At 38.2% G+C, this 16,938-nt stretch overlaps 2 protein-coding genes across 2 annotated transcripts; one reads left to right on the top strand and one right to left on the bottom strand.

The window, feature by feature from the left end:
- Positions 1–2,894: 2,894 nt before the first annotated feature.
- Positions 2,895–12,412, top strand: LOC133010991 (glomulin-like). The gene is made up of 18 exons (XM_061078667.1): positions 2,895–2,936; positions 3,524–3,649; positions 5,131–5,241; positions 5,330–5,438; positions 6,357–6,606; positions 6,964–7,054; positions 7,140–7,306; positions 7,411–7,464; positions 7,553–7,583; positions 7,665–7,754; positions 9,591–9,632; positions 9,725–9,798; positions 10,240–10,324; positions 10,448–10,557; positions 11,586–11,649; positions 11,749–11,884; positions 12,141–12,235; positions 12,317–12,412. The coding sequence occupies exons 1-18, from the start codon at positions 2,895–2,897 to the stop codon at positions 12,410–12,412; spliced, it is 1,773 nt and encodes a 590-aa protein (XP_060934650.1).
- A 214-nt stretch (positions 12,413–12,626) lies between these two features.
- LOC133010034 (protein SPO16 homolog) lies at positions 12,627–15,898 on the bottom strand. The gene is made up of 5 exons (XM_061077445.1): positions 15,836–15,898; positions 14,918–15,011; positions 13,084–13,255; positions 12,846–12,924; positions 12,627–12,734 (listed from the first exon to the last, which is right to left on the bottom strand). Exons 1-5 carry the CDS (start codon positions 15,896–15,898, stop codon positions 12,627–12,629), a joined length of 516 nt encoding a protein of 171 aa, XP_060933428.1.
- Between the last annotated feature and the right edge of the window lie 1,040 nt (positions 15,899–16,938).

Genomic DNA, 16,938 nt, shown 5'->3' with positions numbered 1-16,938 from the left:
AAACTGTAAATATCAAATTCAAATATCATTTCACACAAAGTAACTTGCTTTTCTCTGCATTCTTAAAAACCTGCAGTGGAAGCTACAATGTTAAGGTTTTTTTAGACTTCACTTTCATTTATTTTGACTTTATATTAATACATACTACATTTTGAAAAGCCAACATATAGGCCTATCCTTAATTTATTTATATATATAGTCATATTATTGTCTACATAACAAGAACTAGCATTAAACAGGATTTAGCAATAATGGAATCAGAATCTGATCTGTTTATTTAGCTGTGTGGTCACTGTCAAACAAATCTGGTCACACCACACACACACACACACACACACACACACACACACACACACACACACACACACACACACACACACACACACACACACACACACACACACACACACACACACACACACACACACACACACACACACACACACACACACACACACACACACACACACACACACACACACACACAAACACACACACACACAGTCATTAGTACTTAATAAGTAACAGTGTATGTGAACTTTATTTTTGGGTTATTCAGAATATCAATCAATAGTTTTCACATGTGTTGAATACATTTGATAGATATTATTGATAAAATATTTTTGACTTGTCTTGCACATTCTATCTTTATTGATACGGTCCTCTAGATAAATAGCGCCCTCTTGAGTTGAAAGTCATCACTCATCTTGTCATTTGTATTCTATGTAATGAAAAATAAAAATCAACTAATCAAGAAGCTGATACAGAGAAGTGATTATATAAATTCAAAGATTAACCATTTTCTGTATTAAACACACTGTTACAAAAAGAGAAGGAATGCCATTCCAAAGAAATGATTAATTTCGGGCCACAGTTATAATGTATTACATGACCTGCTGTACGAAGAGGACATAAACAGCATCATGATAACACATCAATCATGATCCATGATGTTGTTTACTTTAGTCTGTTCTTCACCTGGGAACCACTGTCAAAACTAAACCTCACCAGCCTGCAATTATCAGAATCAGGGACAAACATGGAGTGAGACACAGCCTGTCTACTGTATTTGCTTTGTGGCTTTTGTCTGAGGCTTTCATCAAACGGCAATACACAGAGCAAACCTGAGCGGCAGATGTCGGCTAAATCCGACCGTTCAAACACGCTTCTCTCCCTATTCATCTGAAATCAGGACTTGAGCTGCTCCTTTAACTGAAGCTGTCCGGCTGCAGCAGGAAGTCACTGATTGTGTTTCTATCATATGACACGTGCATGTGAACGCTGGAGGGGAAAGAGATGACTTTGAAGCCTTTGTGTTGACACACGGGAGCAATACGTTGTCATTAAACAATCATGGAAAAGCATTTCTAATCCATGTGCCTTTCTGTAGGACAGGCTTTACCATTTAATTAGAAGGAAGTCTGGAGCACTGAGCAGGTAGATGTATTTATGTGACATACTGTCAGAACACAATGCGGCTCAGAGCAGTGCTGCTCGTGTTAATTCAAAGGAACACAGCAGTTGCTTTACTTGTTTAGTGAGAATCAGTTATAATACTTGCTGACCAAATCATATCATATCAAAGAGCACCATCTGCGGTACACTGGAATATAGTCTAAAACAATGTGTCCGATTAAAATTCACCTTTACGGTCATTAAGGAGGTTGCATTGTGTGATGCTAGTGATTTGTAATTTTCCACTCAAAGACACCTCATTGACTTACAGTTACTTCAGAATCTAAAGTGCATTGCTCCGCCAAGGCCCAACAGTGCCCTCATGAAACCATTTTTAAATTAATCAGAAATCCGTTTTTAAGTGCACACACACAAACTGAAATATCAGTCCCCTAAACATGGCAGATTTTTTCTGGCAAGAGCTATAAATTATTCCTTTGAGAAATCAACGGAAATGTTGATAAATGCCAAATGCTAAATCTTGCAATGGTAAAGAAAGAAGAACAATAATAAAAAGGATGATTATGTTAGTCCACAGCAACAACCATCTTGTGAGAACCCCCTTAAATATGTTTATATGGCTTTATACAGGAGACTGCAACGACACCATGGTCACAAAGCCAGAGACCCCCTTCTACTAGTTTTCTGCAAAAAGCTTCTTAACTTTAGAGGTTTGGTTAAAGAATAGAACATCTAACTACAGTATAATAACATCTCAGCACGATGTGAAGAATCATTAGCAGTCATGTAAAATGAATTGATTTAAGAAACATAAAAGGAACCTGTATTTTCCTTTGATTTAGGCACCTGCAATGTAATTTTAATACAGAAGATGATTAAAATTATAAATGAATATCATTTTTATCAAATTGCAGATATAAGTACAACATAAAACTGTATGACAGAGTGTAAGGGCAGAGGATGTTCCACCTTGTACAGATTGTTCAACCCTGTGAGGCAATTGGTGAATATGGGCTGTATCAAATCAAATTGATTGATTGATGCAGTTAGATAAACGCAAACACACTTAGTTGACTACAAAACTATTTACTAAAGGAGTTCTGGTGTAATAAATATTTTGAGTCCCTCCAAAGCGTGACCCTGTCTGCAGTGCACTGTGTATTTCACAGGGCTGGGAGTGATATTGCAAGTAGAAGCTTCCAGACACGTCCACGTCTTGTGCGACCACACATCAGTGCTCTGGTTTAATCCTATTACGCATCGAGCACAAAGGCAGATAAGAGGTTTATGTCGGTGTTGCTCGCAGACTCAGTGTCTCTCTTTCCCTGGAGACTGCCGTAGCAAAGCTTCTCTTCATTTGGTCATTTTGATATCGCTGCTGACACAGACTCTTCTACCTGCCACTGCTTCTATTGTGGCGTGTCCAAAACAAAGACATACTGTTAATAGGATTGCCTGTGAGGACCGAGGACGCACTGATGATGAATGAAGACCAGGTGAATGACGTGATCCAGACATGGGTAAGTTGGCAATATTCTACAACTGAGGTAATCATATACCCACGATCACCCATCATGATGACTCTGTGGGCTGAGACATTCTGAAGTGTGCACTGAATTATTTACACACATACCTGGATAGATTCACATCGAACTGGCCTAGAACTGGAGTATCGCTGAGTCGGCATGCATCCTCCTCACAGCCTGCAGTAACTTATCAAAATATCATAGTAGTAGACGGGTCTACCTCCAACTCTACAGGAAGTAAACAGCTTTTGACAGTTTGAGTAATTTCAATTCTAAAACTGATATTGCTTAAACGGTTTGTCTTAATTCCCTTCATGATCAATAAGTACCCAACCCCCCCCTCTCTCTCTCCTTTCTTTCTATCTATCCATCCCTCTCTCTCTCTCCATCCATACATCAAACCACCCATCCATTCCCTTCTCTCTCTCTCTATAATCTATTTCGTGATGAGTAGAAAGAGAGAAATTTATGTGATCAAGATTAAAAAGGGGCACCCAACATTTCAGTACAGAAACTTATGTGAAAATAAAAACCCACTGTTTATCAGAGTATATTTAATAATTCTCACTTCCTGTCTTTAGAGAGATACTCCAGAGAAAGATTTGACGCCAGACGACTTCCAGTGGTTCAAGAATTTGGGATGTGCGTGTGTATTCAGGGGCGACTGTGCACAGCTACTGAAATGTATTCAGGATGAGAAGAACCAGGTATTTCTCCTCCAACGCACACCAAACACTGACAGAAATCTGCTCCATCATCATCCATCCAAACAAGCAGCAGTCACACTCTGCAGATATTAAGTGATCGTGGATTGATAGTGTTAATCTGTCAAACCGGACTAAAAGCACGAACCCAGGCACGCTGCAGCCTCCTGAGCTCCAGCGGCCACGTGTCTACTGAAGTGAACAGCAGCCTCTTCCCCTGCTGCCCAGCTAGGCCAAACATCAACATGCAGCCTGCTACTCTGTGCTGGCTGGCCTCTTGACCCCGAGGTGTGGGGAGAAAACAAGCAGATATTCAGTCAGATTTCTCGCTCCACTGATAACCCTCTTCAATACAGCATTTCTCTAAGTGCCCGTGGTTGTCCTATATCTCCACGCTTCATGCAACTCTGTCGACTGTACTTTAAGGAATATCTTTCTCCATCCTCAGTCTCAGGCTAAAACATTCTCATGGGGTTCAAATGATTGATTATCAAATGAGAAATCCTTGGCATATAACATGGATGTAAAGAATAAAATGAGACGGGGAGCGAGATGGAGATGTAGAGCGACACAATTTTCATTAACAATTCTGTAGAAAAAATTAAGAAACTTTTGATAGCCATTTTTCACATCTGTTTTAAAGCCTGATCCATTGCATCAGAAGGGTGTCTTATAAAAACAGCTCCCCCAGGTGTTTTCCCCCGGCGAGAGCACAAACCTCTACCAAGACCCAACAGTCCTCTTACATTCACTCAAGCTGCAACAAATTGTTCACACTCATAAATTTCCATCCCCTGAATTTTTTCATCAAGATCAATGATTTATTCCCTGGGTAATCCCTCTTGCAATGTTAAAAAAATATAGAAAAATTCCTCGATCAACCCCTATGTCCGGATATTTGTCCGATCCTTCCACCAAGTTTTGTGGAGATCTACTCAGTAGTGCTGACAAACAAGATGTACAACAAATAAATTGACATACAGTGGCCAAACATCACCTCCTTGGTAGAGGTAATGGGCACTGCAGTCATGATTTACTTATATGTCATTTGGAGTGGAGTTTGGTATTGAAGCCAGGTTCATAAACATGGTGTGAATCCTGAGACGTGGATTTGAAAGCATCTCTAACATCTTGTAGATGCTTGATCTTGCCCCCCTGCTACCCACAATCATTTTTTCTTTGAAATTACACTTTAAGCAGGAGGACTTGGTAGCAGAGCAAGTGTAAAACTGCAGTTGCTTTTGCCTGCACCTTATTTAATATAGTAAATGGTTTTGTATTTATATAGCGCTTTTCTAGTCTTGATGACCACTCAAAGCGCTTTACAGTACAGTTCTACATTCACACACACATTCATACAGTGCATCTATTAGCAGCACTATGTTTTTTTATGAATCTATAATGACTTATGCAAATTAAAGGAAGGACACAGAAAACTGATTTTTAACTGATGGGGTTTGTCTTTGTGTTTCTCTTGCTCTCAGGACATTGTGAAGTCTATGGGTTGTGTTCTCTTGGAGCCTCTGGTAGATGAAATAGTTAAAAAAGAGAAGGGTCTCTATCACTGCCAGGCTGCCATCACTCATCTGACCAGGGTAGGTAGGAACTATTAATCTACACAATGAAGCATGCTTTCTAGAATCCTTTCCATCAGGTTAAATGTTTGCTTGTTTGTTTGTTTAGACTTGCAGGCCAGACGAGCTCCTGCAGAGTTTGCTTGGACTGATTGAAGACATTCATCCTGGAGCCATTTCTGAGACCATCCTGGTTCTAGTTCCATATTTTCAAACAGGTGACACAACTGTGTGTATGCTGAAATACAATGTATTAAACATAAATTATAAACTGTTTTAAAGCACATGCATACGGTATCGAGAGCTGCTAAGTCTTCATAATAGATTATGTTTTACAACATTATGAGTTTTGAAATGTATCATAATTTACAAAGTCAAATATAAATCTGGTAACAGAGAGCACCATGCTGATGATATATGCTTGTACAATATATGGAGCTTTCATAAGTAACTGTAATGACTGACAGGGTTAAGTCTAATGATCGGTTATGTATTTGGAGACGACTGAGATATGCACTCATAGCAACTCCTATAATGAAGTATGAAAAATGCTATAATCTTACTGGAGACATTCCATTTACAAAATATTCTACATTGTGTGATATCACTTATTTACACTCCAATTTCTCTAAATATTATGTGTAAGAAATACAGGGGCGGGCCAAATGGGGCACTGGGCCCATCTAAAATCTGATAGGCCTCTCAAGTGTCCCTGTCCTTTCGGTAGTCTATGACAAATTTATTTACTAGGCACTTAGTAACAATACATATAAAAGTTGTTTAGAATTTCTATTTCTAAGCTTTTTTGAAGAACACAATGTGCTTGAACAAGATATATTCAAAGTGTGAGGCTTTGCTCAAAACTATAGAGCCAACAGTAAACAAGGAATGACTTCAATGCAACTCACTGAATCATGAAGTGTGAATTGATGTTGGACATATAATTGGCGCCTCTGTGTGAATTGTGGCCCTTTATGGTCCCTGATATAGAAGAACTCCCTAGATCAGCCACTGACAAACTATTATTATAACCATTGTCACTCATGGAGAGGAAGCACTATGTAACGCATGATCATTTTGTTGTTTGAATAACATGGTATTTGGCTCCCCCTGTTGTACTTGAATGTTAAATGTAGTGTTGCTGCGGCTGGATGCCAGAAAGGCAGCCTGCGTGGGCCTGGTTCTGTCTGCGCTGCAGAGGCAGCTCTCCCGGCTGCCGGTGCCTTACACCCAGCAGCAGGAGGAGGATGATGAGTTCGGACTTTGTCGCTGCTACTCCGCACTGGCTGAGTTCACAAGGTCTATTGTTGAGGAAGTGAAGAGGAAAGATGGAGACTGTGTGGGCACTGCTGAGGATGAGGAGCTGAGGACTGAGCTTCTCAAGTTGTACGTTTTATGTTTTTTTTTATGGTTTGACACAGACCAACCAGAAGTCTGCACATCACAGTTTGAAAGAGTCTAACTAAATACTTTATGAAATCAAATCATTTCGAGATGTGTTATCTTGGTAAGAGTGAATTAAGTGAATTTATACATTGCAGTACTTCCTTAAATTTTCTGTCTCTTAAAGCTACAAATAAACAACTTTCTATTCTATTCTTATACCTCTGTTAGACTGATAGTTTTTAGGATTCTTTCAGTTGATAACAATTCATATTTAGAATTAACAATACTTTTCAGTGTAGAATTTACAGTTAGCACGAAAAGTGAAGAATTATTAACACACGGGTTTATAATTTGCAGCTGCCTGAGGAGTTTGCGAGATCCTTTGCTGGAGGCCGAACTAAACCGAGACAGGAAATCCTCACTGTGGCTCTTTGCAATAGAGATAATGGTAACAGAAATATCTTCTCTTCTTCTTCTTTTTTAAATCCATAAAGAAGCAATGTTACATTTACAGACCAGTTTCAATTCTACAGGTCACACTACCTGTGATCCAAGTGTCCCTCTCTGAGCTCCTGTTCTTCAACTCTCCGAAGAAAAGCCCCCTGGAGGACAACAGTCAGTTGAACGAAGCGAGAGCCTGTCTGGCTTATCTGCTGTTTGTCCAGCGCATCAACATAGACAGCTTTCCAGCAGTTTACAGGTGTGACAACAGGCTTTAATGTGTCACACTGATGATGCACAGGTGACAATGTTCCTCGTAAATTCTCGACAAACAGTTAAAATTTGACCTTTTCCCTGTTCCAGTCCCGTGTTTATTCTTCGGTGCAACGTGGAATACATCAGTCAACTTCTCAGCAGGTACGCTCTCAATATCGCATATTGGGGGGTGGGTGTGGTTGTTGTTTTAAACTGATTAGTTTTCTAAAATCTCTTGCTTCTTTGACAGCAAAAAAGAATCCCACTTGCTTAAAGGCCTGGTAATTGACCATCAATAATACTATATCTTTGCTAAAAGTGAGATTAGTAGGAAACCTGACCTTTTTTGTGTTACCAATCAGGCACTGTATACAACAAGCCTGCAGAGCGTGCAGGACAACAGCCTCCCAGTGAGTCTACTGGAGCTGAAGAGCTTCTACAGTGCACTACAGGTGAGATGAGCACATCACATCAGCCTTACAAGACTACAGAAGGCTTTCAGAAATATGATTAATTCAATTCAATACAGATTCATCTATATGGTGTCAATCATTAAATACATTCTAAAGGCACTTTACTTAGTAAGTTGAAACCTTACACACAATGAGTAAGCACTCATTACAGTTTTAAAATGCAAAGCAATACAAGTCGTTTAGATCCATGAATTTTTCTCCTAGAAAAACTCACAATGTAACAAATTCTGGTCAGGTCTTATTACAACCTGGGTGTTTTAATTTGAAAATTCAGACTCCTTCAGGCTAACTGGTTAGGTTTTATTAACAGCAGAGGGCTTTCAACAGAATCCATTTATCCATTTATACTTATTAATACTTTCCTGGCTAACCAGTAATTTGAAGTACATCTCGACCAAGGTTACCAAGTACCACTTGAGTAATTCATTTGTGCAAATGCAGATCATAATAACTAAATTAAAGCATGTTATATTGTAATGACATATTGTGTGAGTGATGGTAAATGTTAATAATGAAACTTTAAAAAGGGCTACAGAGCTGTAATAACAGACACAAACAGCAGGTTTTACATGTGTCAAAGATAGCAAAGGTTTTTTAGTAAGAACTGGGTTAAAGTGACTTCAATATTAAAAAGGTTCACAAGGCATGAACAATAATTGTCAAATGATACATTAATATCAGCTTCATTTCCGGCAGATGAGTATAAGTAAATAATGATGTCCTAAAAAGATTTTGGACAGAAGAACATGTATCCAAAACTAATATCACTTAATTTCTGAAAGCAGATCAAAAAACACAATTACTAAATAATGTGAGGACACAATACTTAAAAGAAACAATCAAGGAGAACATGTTTACCTTGTTCTCCTTGATCTTTATGGAAACCTAGTGTGGGTAGCCCAAGCGCTCATCTACATTATGTGCTGACTAGTCAACTTCTTTTTCCATGGAGATTGGATTTCTTTGGCTTTGAAAAATATATTATTATGTTATTTGTTCTGTGTCGAACATTTGGATAGAAGTTCCAACAGGAAAATACCCGAAATCAAATGTAGAGAAAGACGTATTTGTTTCATGGTCACAGGAATGGACCTGATGTATACACAACATATAGTAACAACAATTAAATTCCAATCAAATAGATTTAGTTATAATAAATAATGTTTATTTCACATCTCAAACAAAGCACGCAAAATGCTTCACAAATAAATAAAAACTCGTAAAAATAAAAACTCACTCATAGAAGAATAAAAACCTAAAAAAGTAGACTTAAGGTTAAGGTAAGGTTAAGATCGTCTTTACTGTCCCTGTGAGCCAATTTGGTTTGCAAACAGTAGTCACACACAACAAATACACATCATAACAATACTTAAATACATAAAAAGAGCACTAAGAAAGTATTAGTCCTTTGTTAAAATACTAAAATATATTAAAATGTGTGTGTGCAATATCACCAAGCCTACAGCTTGCTTAAAAGTCCAACCGCTGAGGAAACAAATTATCTTAAATATCTATTAACTTAATAATTTAAGCAAGACCACCCACTACAATATTGCAAACTAGAATTAGGTAAAATCATGGAATGTGGTTTGATAAAAGTAGGTTTTAAGTTTTGATTTAAAGGAAGTTTCTGACTCAGCCGGCTGTATTTCCTCAGGCAGGTTGTTCCATACCTGGAAACCCTAACCCTAACCCTAAAGCCCCAAGATAGTTACAGGCATATGTTACAGGATGTTACCAGGAAACCCGAAAGGAGGCTGGATTTTTCAAAATCTTCTGACCAATCAGTGACCTGCTATGCTTTGTAATTCACAGAACCTGCGGCAGCTACTCACTGACTGTCCACTGCAACATTTAGTGAGTATACAAGTAACCTTTAAGAGACTAATTACTATTCCACATCTGTGATACTGTGTCGTTTTCAATTTTTGTGATCACTGCTTCTCCAGAGAACATCAGGACTACAGGTTCTACAGCTCTTCATCAATAAACTGGATCCTGAGGCAAAGCACAAGTTTTTCAGGTGAGAAGTCGCAAAGGTAAAAATAAACTATGACTGAAATTCAAGTACATTTTTTTTAATGTTTCAAGGTTTTTGAGAAAAGGTTAATGTGAATAAAGGAAATATTTGGAACATCAGATTTAGTGCCTCTAACCACGTGATTTTTATACATTTTAACTAAAGAAAACCTATACAATCAGCCAATCGTGTCGCAGGAGTGTAATGTGTAAAATAATGTAGCTAGGTTTAGGAGCTTAAGTTCATATTCATATCAAACATCAGAATGGAGTGAAAAGAGGATCGCACTGACTTTAACTGTTGCATGGGGGTTGGTTTCTGAAACTGCTGATTTCAGTGGATCTTTCCTTATCAATGCATATTCTCTTAGTGTTTGTTGTGGCTTTATCATATCTTACTGACCAAAAAACTGAACTCTATTTACAATCATGTTTTGTTTTACAGGTGTATGTTAAAAACAGGCAACCATGCAGGTGTAGAGAGTTATGTAGTGAAGAACATCAGGAATCAAGTTGAAGTTTCCATGGAGGTGAGGTTAAAGATGACAAGAGTCACATTATTTTTTATCACATAAAATCTCTTCTTTGCGTTTAACCTGTCGCTGTTTATCTGATGAAATTGATCTGTTTAATGTATAACATCTGTTCTCCAGCCTGCTAACAACAATAAATGGTTCCTGGGAGAGGAGTTTCTCTCACTGTTGGGACTGGTGCTGTGTTTGCCACAAGGTGCTGAGACAGATCTGCTCCACAGTATGGACAGGTAATAATAACATGAATAATTTGATTTTAATCAAAACTGGGCAACTTTTTTTTACTTTAACTGCTTCAAAACTATATTGATGGTCCACTAACTTAGAATAGGGAGAATATTTTGTCTTTCATTCCCAAACCTCAGCCTATGTAACTTTTGTGAGATTAAATCATCATGTTTTTCAAGTAATGCTGAACTGTAGATTAGTTAAAAAACAGCGTTTATATCAAATATTCAGCCGGGAAATGTTTGAAAATATGAAGAGTTAGGTGGATTAGTTACAGCAGCAGGTTGTCTGATTCAGGAAGCTGAGGATCATCGGTAATGTCCACCTTTCAGTTGTGTTTCAGTTCAGTGAGGGAGTCACTTCAGTCAGTGGTTCAGTCGGAGTTCCACTCAACACACTCTCTACGTGAAAACCGCTTAATCGCTCAGAGACGGACTGAATTAATCACAACATGTATCTGCAGAGGGCGCTGTTGCTCAGTAAATGTTACATAGGGTGGCTTTAACTCACAGAGACAAGCATTTCTAACTTTCAGTCGACACGAGTTTACAAATATGTTACCTCACAAACTCTTACCAGACTGGGCGAAATCCCTTAATGACAGTCTAAACTTTTCAAATCAAACAAACAGTAGCTTTTATTTGGTAAAAATCACAAACCATATATATATATATTTATATACTGTACAACTGTAGATATATACATCTGCTTAATGCTTTGACCTATGTACAACAACCCCAGCTGGATTGCTTGGGTGAGGGTGTCTAATGTTGAAAGACCCAACACGCCCCAGGAAACATCTCCGATCATGTGGCCAGATGAATCACAGGATCATGTTTGTTAAAAATAGAAAGATGTATCTACAGTTTAAATGAAGGAGGGATCTTACAGCACATTTAGATGTAAAACAGCCCCCTTACTTGCAGTCCAAATTCAACTTTGTCAAAATTAGGTTTTATCTGAAAATGTGAAAACTGGGACATATTATTCAGACTGAGCCATTAAACAATATCTTGTATCTGTTGTACAGGATAATGGAAAGTTTAAATCTTCTACGCTTTCTCCTCATCAAAGACAAAGAACTGTGGAGCCAAGTAAGTCAGTGTCATTCAAAGCTTGCCCTACTCTTCTGTCAAGCCCACCTGGTCAACACAGAGAGCTGATGATCTACTGATCTGCTCCTTTTCCCTCAGACAGATGTGTGGGAGGAGCTGGTCCGAATCAAAGATGAATACCTGAAAATGCTGAGTGTGTGCATCAGCATGTCGAGAGCATATTATTCTGCTGAACTTAAGGCACTGAGGGAGGATCTAAAGCTAAAAGTCAGAGGTAGGCATTATCTGTTAATCCAGTCATTCTCAACCTGTTGAAGAGTTTGGATTTTTGAAGCATCATTCTCTAAATGCATTACTAACATTCAGTCCCTTCAGGTGTTCCTGACATATTGCATTCACATGACTAAGGGTTGAGAACCACTCTGCTAATCTGTGACTAACCGAAACCGATGCAACCCTGCACAAGCTGCTGATGGAACCACTATGAACTGTTTTTTATATGGTGAACTCTTTCTTTTGTCCTCCTCTAGAAGCCAGAGAATCTGCCAGATCCAGCACATTAGTCAAACGCATCACAGTGAAACATCAGGATGTGTCCAATATGTCCCCCGAGGTCAAGCATCAGGTACAGAAACATCCTGTCCTGTCAATTATCCTTCAGGATTCTGGCCTCTGCAGACAATCTGACTGTTCTCATGTGTCACAGGTGTTGCAGAGCGCTTTGGTGACCTTTGACCTGATGGAGAGTCTTATTTTCCGCATTGAAGAGATCGCAGAGGAAAAGCTAAAGATTCCAAACTAAACCAAGATGAGATCACTGGGTTATTTTCTTAACTTTGTTTTCTTTTCTTTTTGTTAACAGTTTAAGGCATGCATTCAATAAAGTCTGATGTATTTCATGCCAAAAGTGTCAAAACCGAGTTTCACTTTTGTATTTGTTAAGATATACATTTTGTAGTGGTTAGAATAAAACCACACCAGGGTTTGTGAGAACACTCTGAATCACCTGCTGAGGTTCAGAGTTTGTCTCTAAGCATCTGCCACACAGGACTGCTGTCGACGATGTGAGTCTGGGCCTGAGACATGCGTTCACAGATGTTGTCTACATGGGGCTTACTGGTGGCCTGCAGACAAATAAGCTACAAATTACTTCAAGTATCACAATGTCACAAAAGCATATCTAATTTATCGTTTATCTTCACCAAATAACTTCTGTTTCCTGCCTTTATATTTACCTTGGCGATTGTCAACATTCCTTCAACGACCTCAGCATTGTTTCTGACGGGCAGAATCCTGAGATTACTGCCAAAGAATCTGAAAGAGAAAAATACATTGTATGACTGGACACATTATACATAATAAATATCTTAGAATTGCATTGGCTATGTGACCACAAGCCTTACTACGTTACTCTCAATCAAGCAAAACAAGTGGGCTACACTGCCGATAAATTTGTAGAGGAAATTGATCTACCTGCACTGAATCTCTGACAAGATCTCCAGTTCCTTTTTCCCAGTAAAGGGCGCGTATAGAAGTAGAAAGCTGTTGCGGTGTACTTGCATAAACTTTTTTATCTTCTCAATGACTCCTGACTCCTGAAATTGCTCGGGTAGGTCTTGGGGATCCACCAACAGAAACGCAGTACCTAGGAACATGTTATTGTTTGTTTACGTGGAGGCTTAGATTTTCCACAACATCCATGACAACTTATATATGGAAATGTGTGGTCTGTGTGTCTATTGGTTCAAGTAAGGGTCCAAAGGCAGCTCAAAGTTAGTTCAATACTGGGTATGAACAATGTAAGGAAAGTGTATTGAGAGGACTAATTGTCCCAGATGATCTACAGAGTGTCTATCTGTCAGATCAGCTGTGTGTCAGTTGTCTGTTGTTCACACTGGCAGCGTTTCCACTACTGGTGGTGGAGATACTGGTATATATATAAGTCCTATTATGTACTAGACTAAATGTCAGGCCATTACAGTATAAAAGGCTTTGATCTTCCAGTCTTGGTATTGCAATCAAAGCCCTGTTCAAACAAATAAATGGATTCAGAAAGTGAAACGCTGGAGTGCTTTTACTTTGAAACAGGTTCGGGGAGTGTTAGTAATACGTACTGTACGTTTGTGACATAGACAGATAAAGATTGTGGTTCACAGCTAAGGATGTCACGATATGAGATTTTGGTGTCACAATTATTGTCAGAGGAAATATCATGGTTTCACCGTTTTCACGATTATCGATACTATAGGCCAAAGGAAGAAGACGCTACAAGCATTTTTAGTTAAAGGTTTATTGTATCTTACACACATTATTTTGGTCCTGCAAATAAAACAGCTAAGCCTACCCTTTTATATTGAAGTTTTTAAAAATATAAATTTTAGCATTCACTGTATCTTCCTTTAGCACCCAGGTCTTTTCAGTCTATGTTATTGTGCAGAAATGTGAGCATGTTCAGAGCTCAGTCTTGACCTCTGTGGGGATAAAATGTGACAAAATATGCTACAGCATGGTTCATCCCTCTTGCTTGTTTTGAAGAGGGAGCATATTTCATGGACTTGGCAAAGGACTCTTCAACGGTTGGTCGAGCAGCAGAATCATAGGCAAGTTTAGGGTAAACGTGAATTCAAAAAGATAATTAGCTTAATCCATGTCAGAAAGAGAGAGACATTTCTAATATAGCTAATGAACTAAAATGTTTATTATCATAATCAACTATATTCAGTTAATTTTTATAGTGCAACGTTTGGCTATTTAAAAATAAAACATAAAACATAAATGGTTGTAACACTTCCTGTACGCGTTTCCAATAATAGCAATCCAGCGTTTTGGTTGACCGAATCCATTTACTTGTTTTTAAAAAAGGGATTTTATTATGATGTATTTGCAGGAGAAGAAGATGCACAGCTTCATAGTGTATAGTACTTGTATTTACTTGAGTACACAGAACTACTTTTATACAAGGATATAGTCATATTTATGGCCATATTCAAGGCAAAGCCTTTGTAAAACTATGATGCTGCAGAAGCAGCTCAGCTGCAGAACAAAGTGCGGAACAAAAAAGTAAAATATTGCGCATTGAACAAATACTGTAAATATGAATTGATATTTTGCAGTGTATAGACAAAGTTGCATAACTGCCTTTCTTTGTGTATATTTATGTCTGTTCATTGAGCCTTAAACAGAGATGGCAAAAAACGCCATCCTAAGTGGGTTTTTTTTGGAAGATATCGGGGTCATAAATCTCTGCTTACGCTTGAAAAGGTTGATGACCACTGATCTACAGAGGTTATAAACTCAGCAGGTTTACCTGACAGAGGAAAAATAAAGGCTCCAGCCTCAACGCTCTCCGATGATCTGATTCGGTGCTGTTGGGCCATCAGCATCCTGACTGTATCATGGTTCTGGCAAAAACAAATGTACACATAAAAAAACCCATAATTGAAATCATTTCAGAATTTGGCAAAGAAAAAGGTAGGTAGGCAGAGTATAGGTTAACTAATTTCTGAACGATCTACTACTCTGAAGACAAAGACACTATCAGGAGCAAGCTGTCACTGTGTGATGTCACTGATGTCGTAACACCTGGGGTCCCTTCATATATATTCTAAAGAAGACCCATCTCATCCCATACAATGGAAACACTGGGAGATCCTATATGAGTGAAGTTCAGCACTATCCATGTGAATGATGGGCATTAATAATAGATGTTCTTACACTGAAGAGTATAAACCTATTGCAGTCTGATCCTCAACTTGTTTCTTTACAGTAGCTTTATTTGTAACATATTCTTTTTAATTTTTTTCTTTTAGGTTTTATGTACACATATATATACATGTATATATACCTGAACATAAACACATTTAAACCAAAATGTGTATGTACATGTATGTACATCCAAAAGTACATGTATTTACCTGTATCTGCAGGCATGTACATACATATATACACATAATGGTAAATGTATAAGGTGTGTATAAAGATAAATAAAGTTTTATCTTAGTCTTAACATTTCCTGCTGGAAAGAAATACGGATAATAAAGCAGAAATTACCGAATCTATGTTTATAAAATGAGATAATGTCATCTTAACGCATATTTAGTTGTTGTGGTTGCGTGTTAGCTACACAGCTACACAGCTAGTTAACCCGGGTGCTGACCGTAGACTGTAGGTGCTGACCCGCCATCTTGAAACAAACAGATGCTGGACAGTGTTGCCCTCTCTCTACCTGAAGAGATGTGCTGACTATCACCGTGGTTTTCCAGACAGGCGCTTCTCTGTGTGTTGTCATGGTGTCTGCTGCAGGGTGAATAACTCTGAGAACAACCCTCTGGTTCACTGACGGCTCCTGTTCTCCATGTTGTCCTCGTCGTTCCGACAAGTTCACTTATTATATCATGTCAAACCACGAGAGGTCGCTGTAGCGCCGCCCCGCTGTTCAACCTCCCAACAACGTGCATCCTTTTTCTTTCACATGTCTTCAAGAGCAGATGAGAGATTTTTTTTAAATGTTAAGAATAATGTCGAAAGTTGGAAAATTAGGTTGAAACATTGACATTAAAATTTGAGAATTAAGTTGAGAATAAACTAGAATAGTTCAGAAGAAAGTCAAAACGTTGATATTAAGGTCGAAATTTGAGAATAAAGTTGAGAATAACCTAGAAAAGTTAAGAAAAAAGTCCATATGTTGATAATGAAGTAGAAATATTGAGGATAAAGTTGAATATTTTGAGGATATTTTTGTTTTCAGGAAGATATTTATTTTTGCATTAAATAAAGTTGAAATGTTTAGCAACAAGCTGCCAGTGTTTAATCTTTCCTAGCTTGTGTAGTCAAGAAAAAATAATTGAGAACTTGTATTCCCTTTGCATTTCTAGAATGAATTCAAAATGTTAAGAATAGATGTTTATTCCCCACACGAGGCTTTTAATGGCAGACATTTTAAATGGTCACGTCAGGACAAATTTCAATCAATCAATCAATCAAGTTTTATTTGTATAGCCCACATTCACAAATAACAATTCGTCTCATGGGGCTTTAACATTGTGTGACATCCTCTGTCCTTAACCCTCAACAAGAGTAAGGAAAAACTACTAAAAACCCTTTTCACAGGTAAAAATATGTAGAAACCTCAGAGAGAGACACATGTGAGGGATCCCTCTCTCAGGACGGACAGAAGTGCAATAGATGTCAGGTGTAAGAAAACATCATCAGGATTTTTAGCAGCATCCATTAGGCTAAACATTTTTCAATACTATGTGTCAGGCAGTCCCGCTGCAATCACAGTCTCTGGCCAGCAGCAAGACCACGATCCAGCATCAGGATGGGATC

This window comes from Limanda limanda, chromosome 9 (assembly GCF_963576545.1).
Source record: "Limanda limanda chromosome 9, fLimLim1.1, whole genome shotgun sequence".
Lineage (NCBI taxonomy): Eukaryota > Metazoa > Chordata > Actinopteri > Pleuronectiformes > Pleuronectidae > Limanda > Limanda limanda.
Note: the sequence above shows the minus strand (reverse complement) of the source record. Positions and strands in the feature narration are given on the sequence as shown.

Excerpts from the sequence above, each read along its gene's own strand:
- LOC133010991 (XM_061078667.1), top strand. The coding sequence starts at position 2,895 with ATGATGAATGAAGACCAGGTGAATGACGTGATCCAGACATGG. Across the intron at positions 7,307-7,410 it reads AGCTTTCCAGCAGTTTACAG|TCCCGTGTTTATTCTTCGGT; the intron begins GTGTGACAACAG and ends TCCCTGTTCCAG. Across the intron at positions 10,325-10,447 it reads AAGTTGAAGTTTCCATGGAG|CCTGCTAACAACAATAAATG; the intron begins GTGAGGTTAAAG and ends TCTGTTCTCCAG.
- LOC133010034 (XM_061077445.1), bottom strand. The coding sequence starts at position 15,898 with ATGACAACACACAGAGAAGCGCCTGTCTGGAAAACCACGGTGATAGTC. Across the intron at positions 13,256-14,917 it reads CTTTATTTTTCCTCTGTCAG|GTACTGCGTTTCTGTTGGTG; the intron begins GTAAACCTGCTG and ends ACATGTTCCTAG. Across the intron at positions 12,735-12,845 it reads GAATGTTGACAATCGCCAAG|GCCACCAGTAAGCCCCATGT; the intron begins GTAAATATAAAG and ends ATTTGTCTGCAG.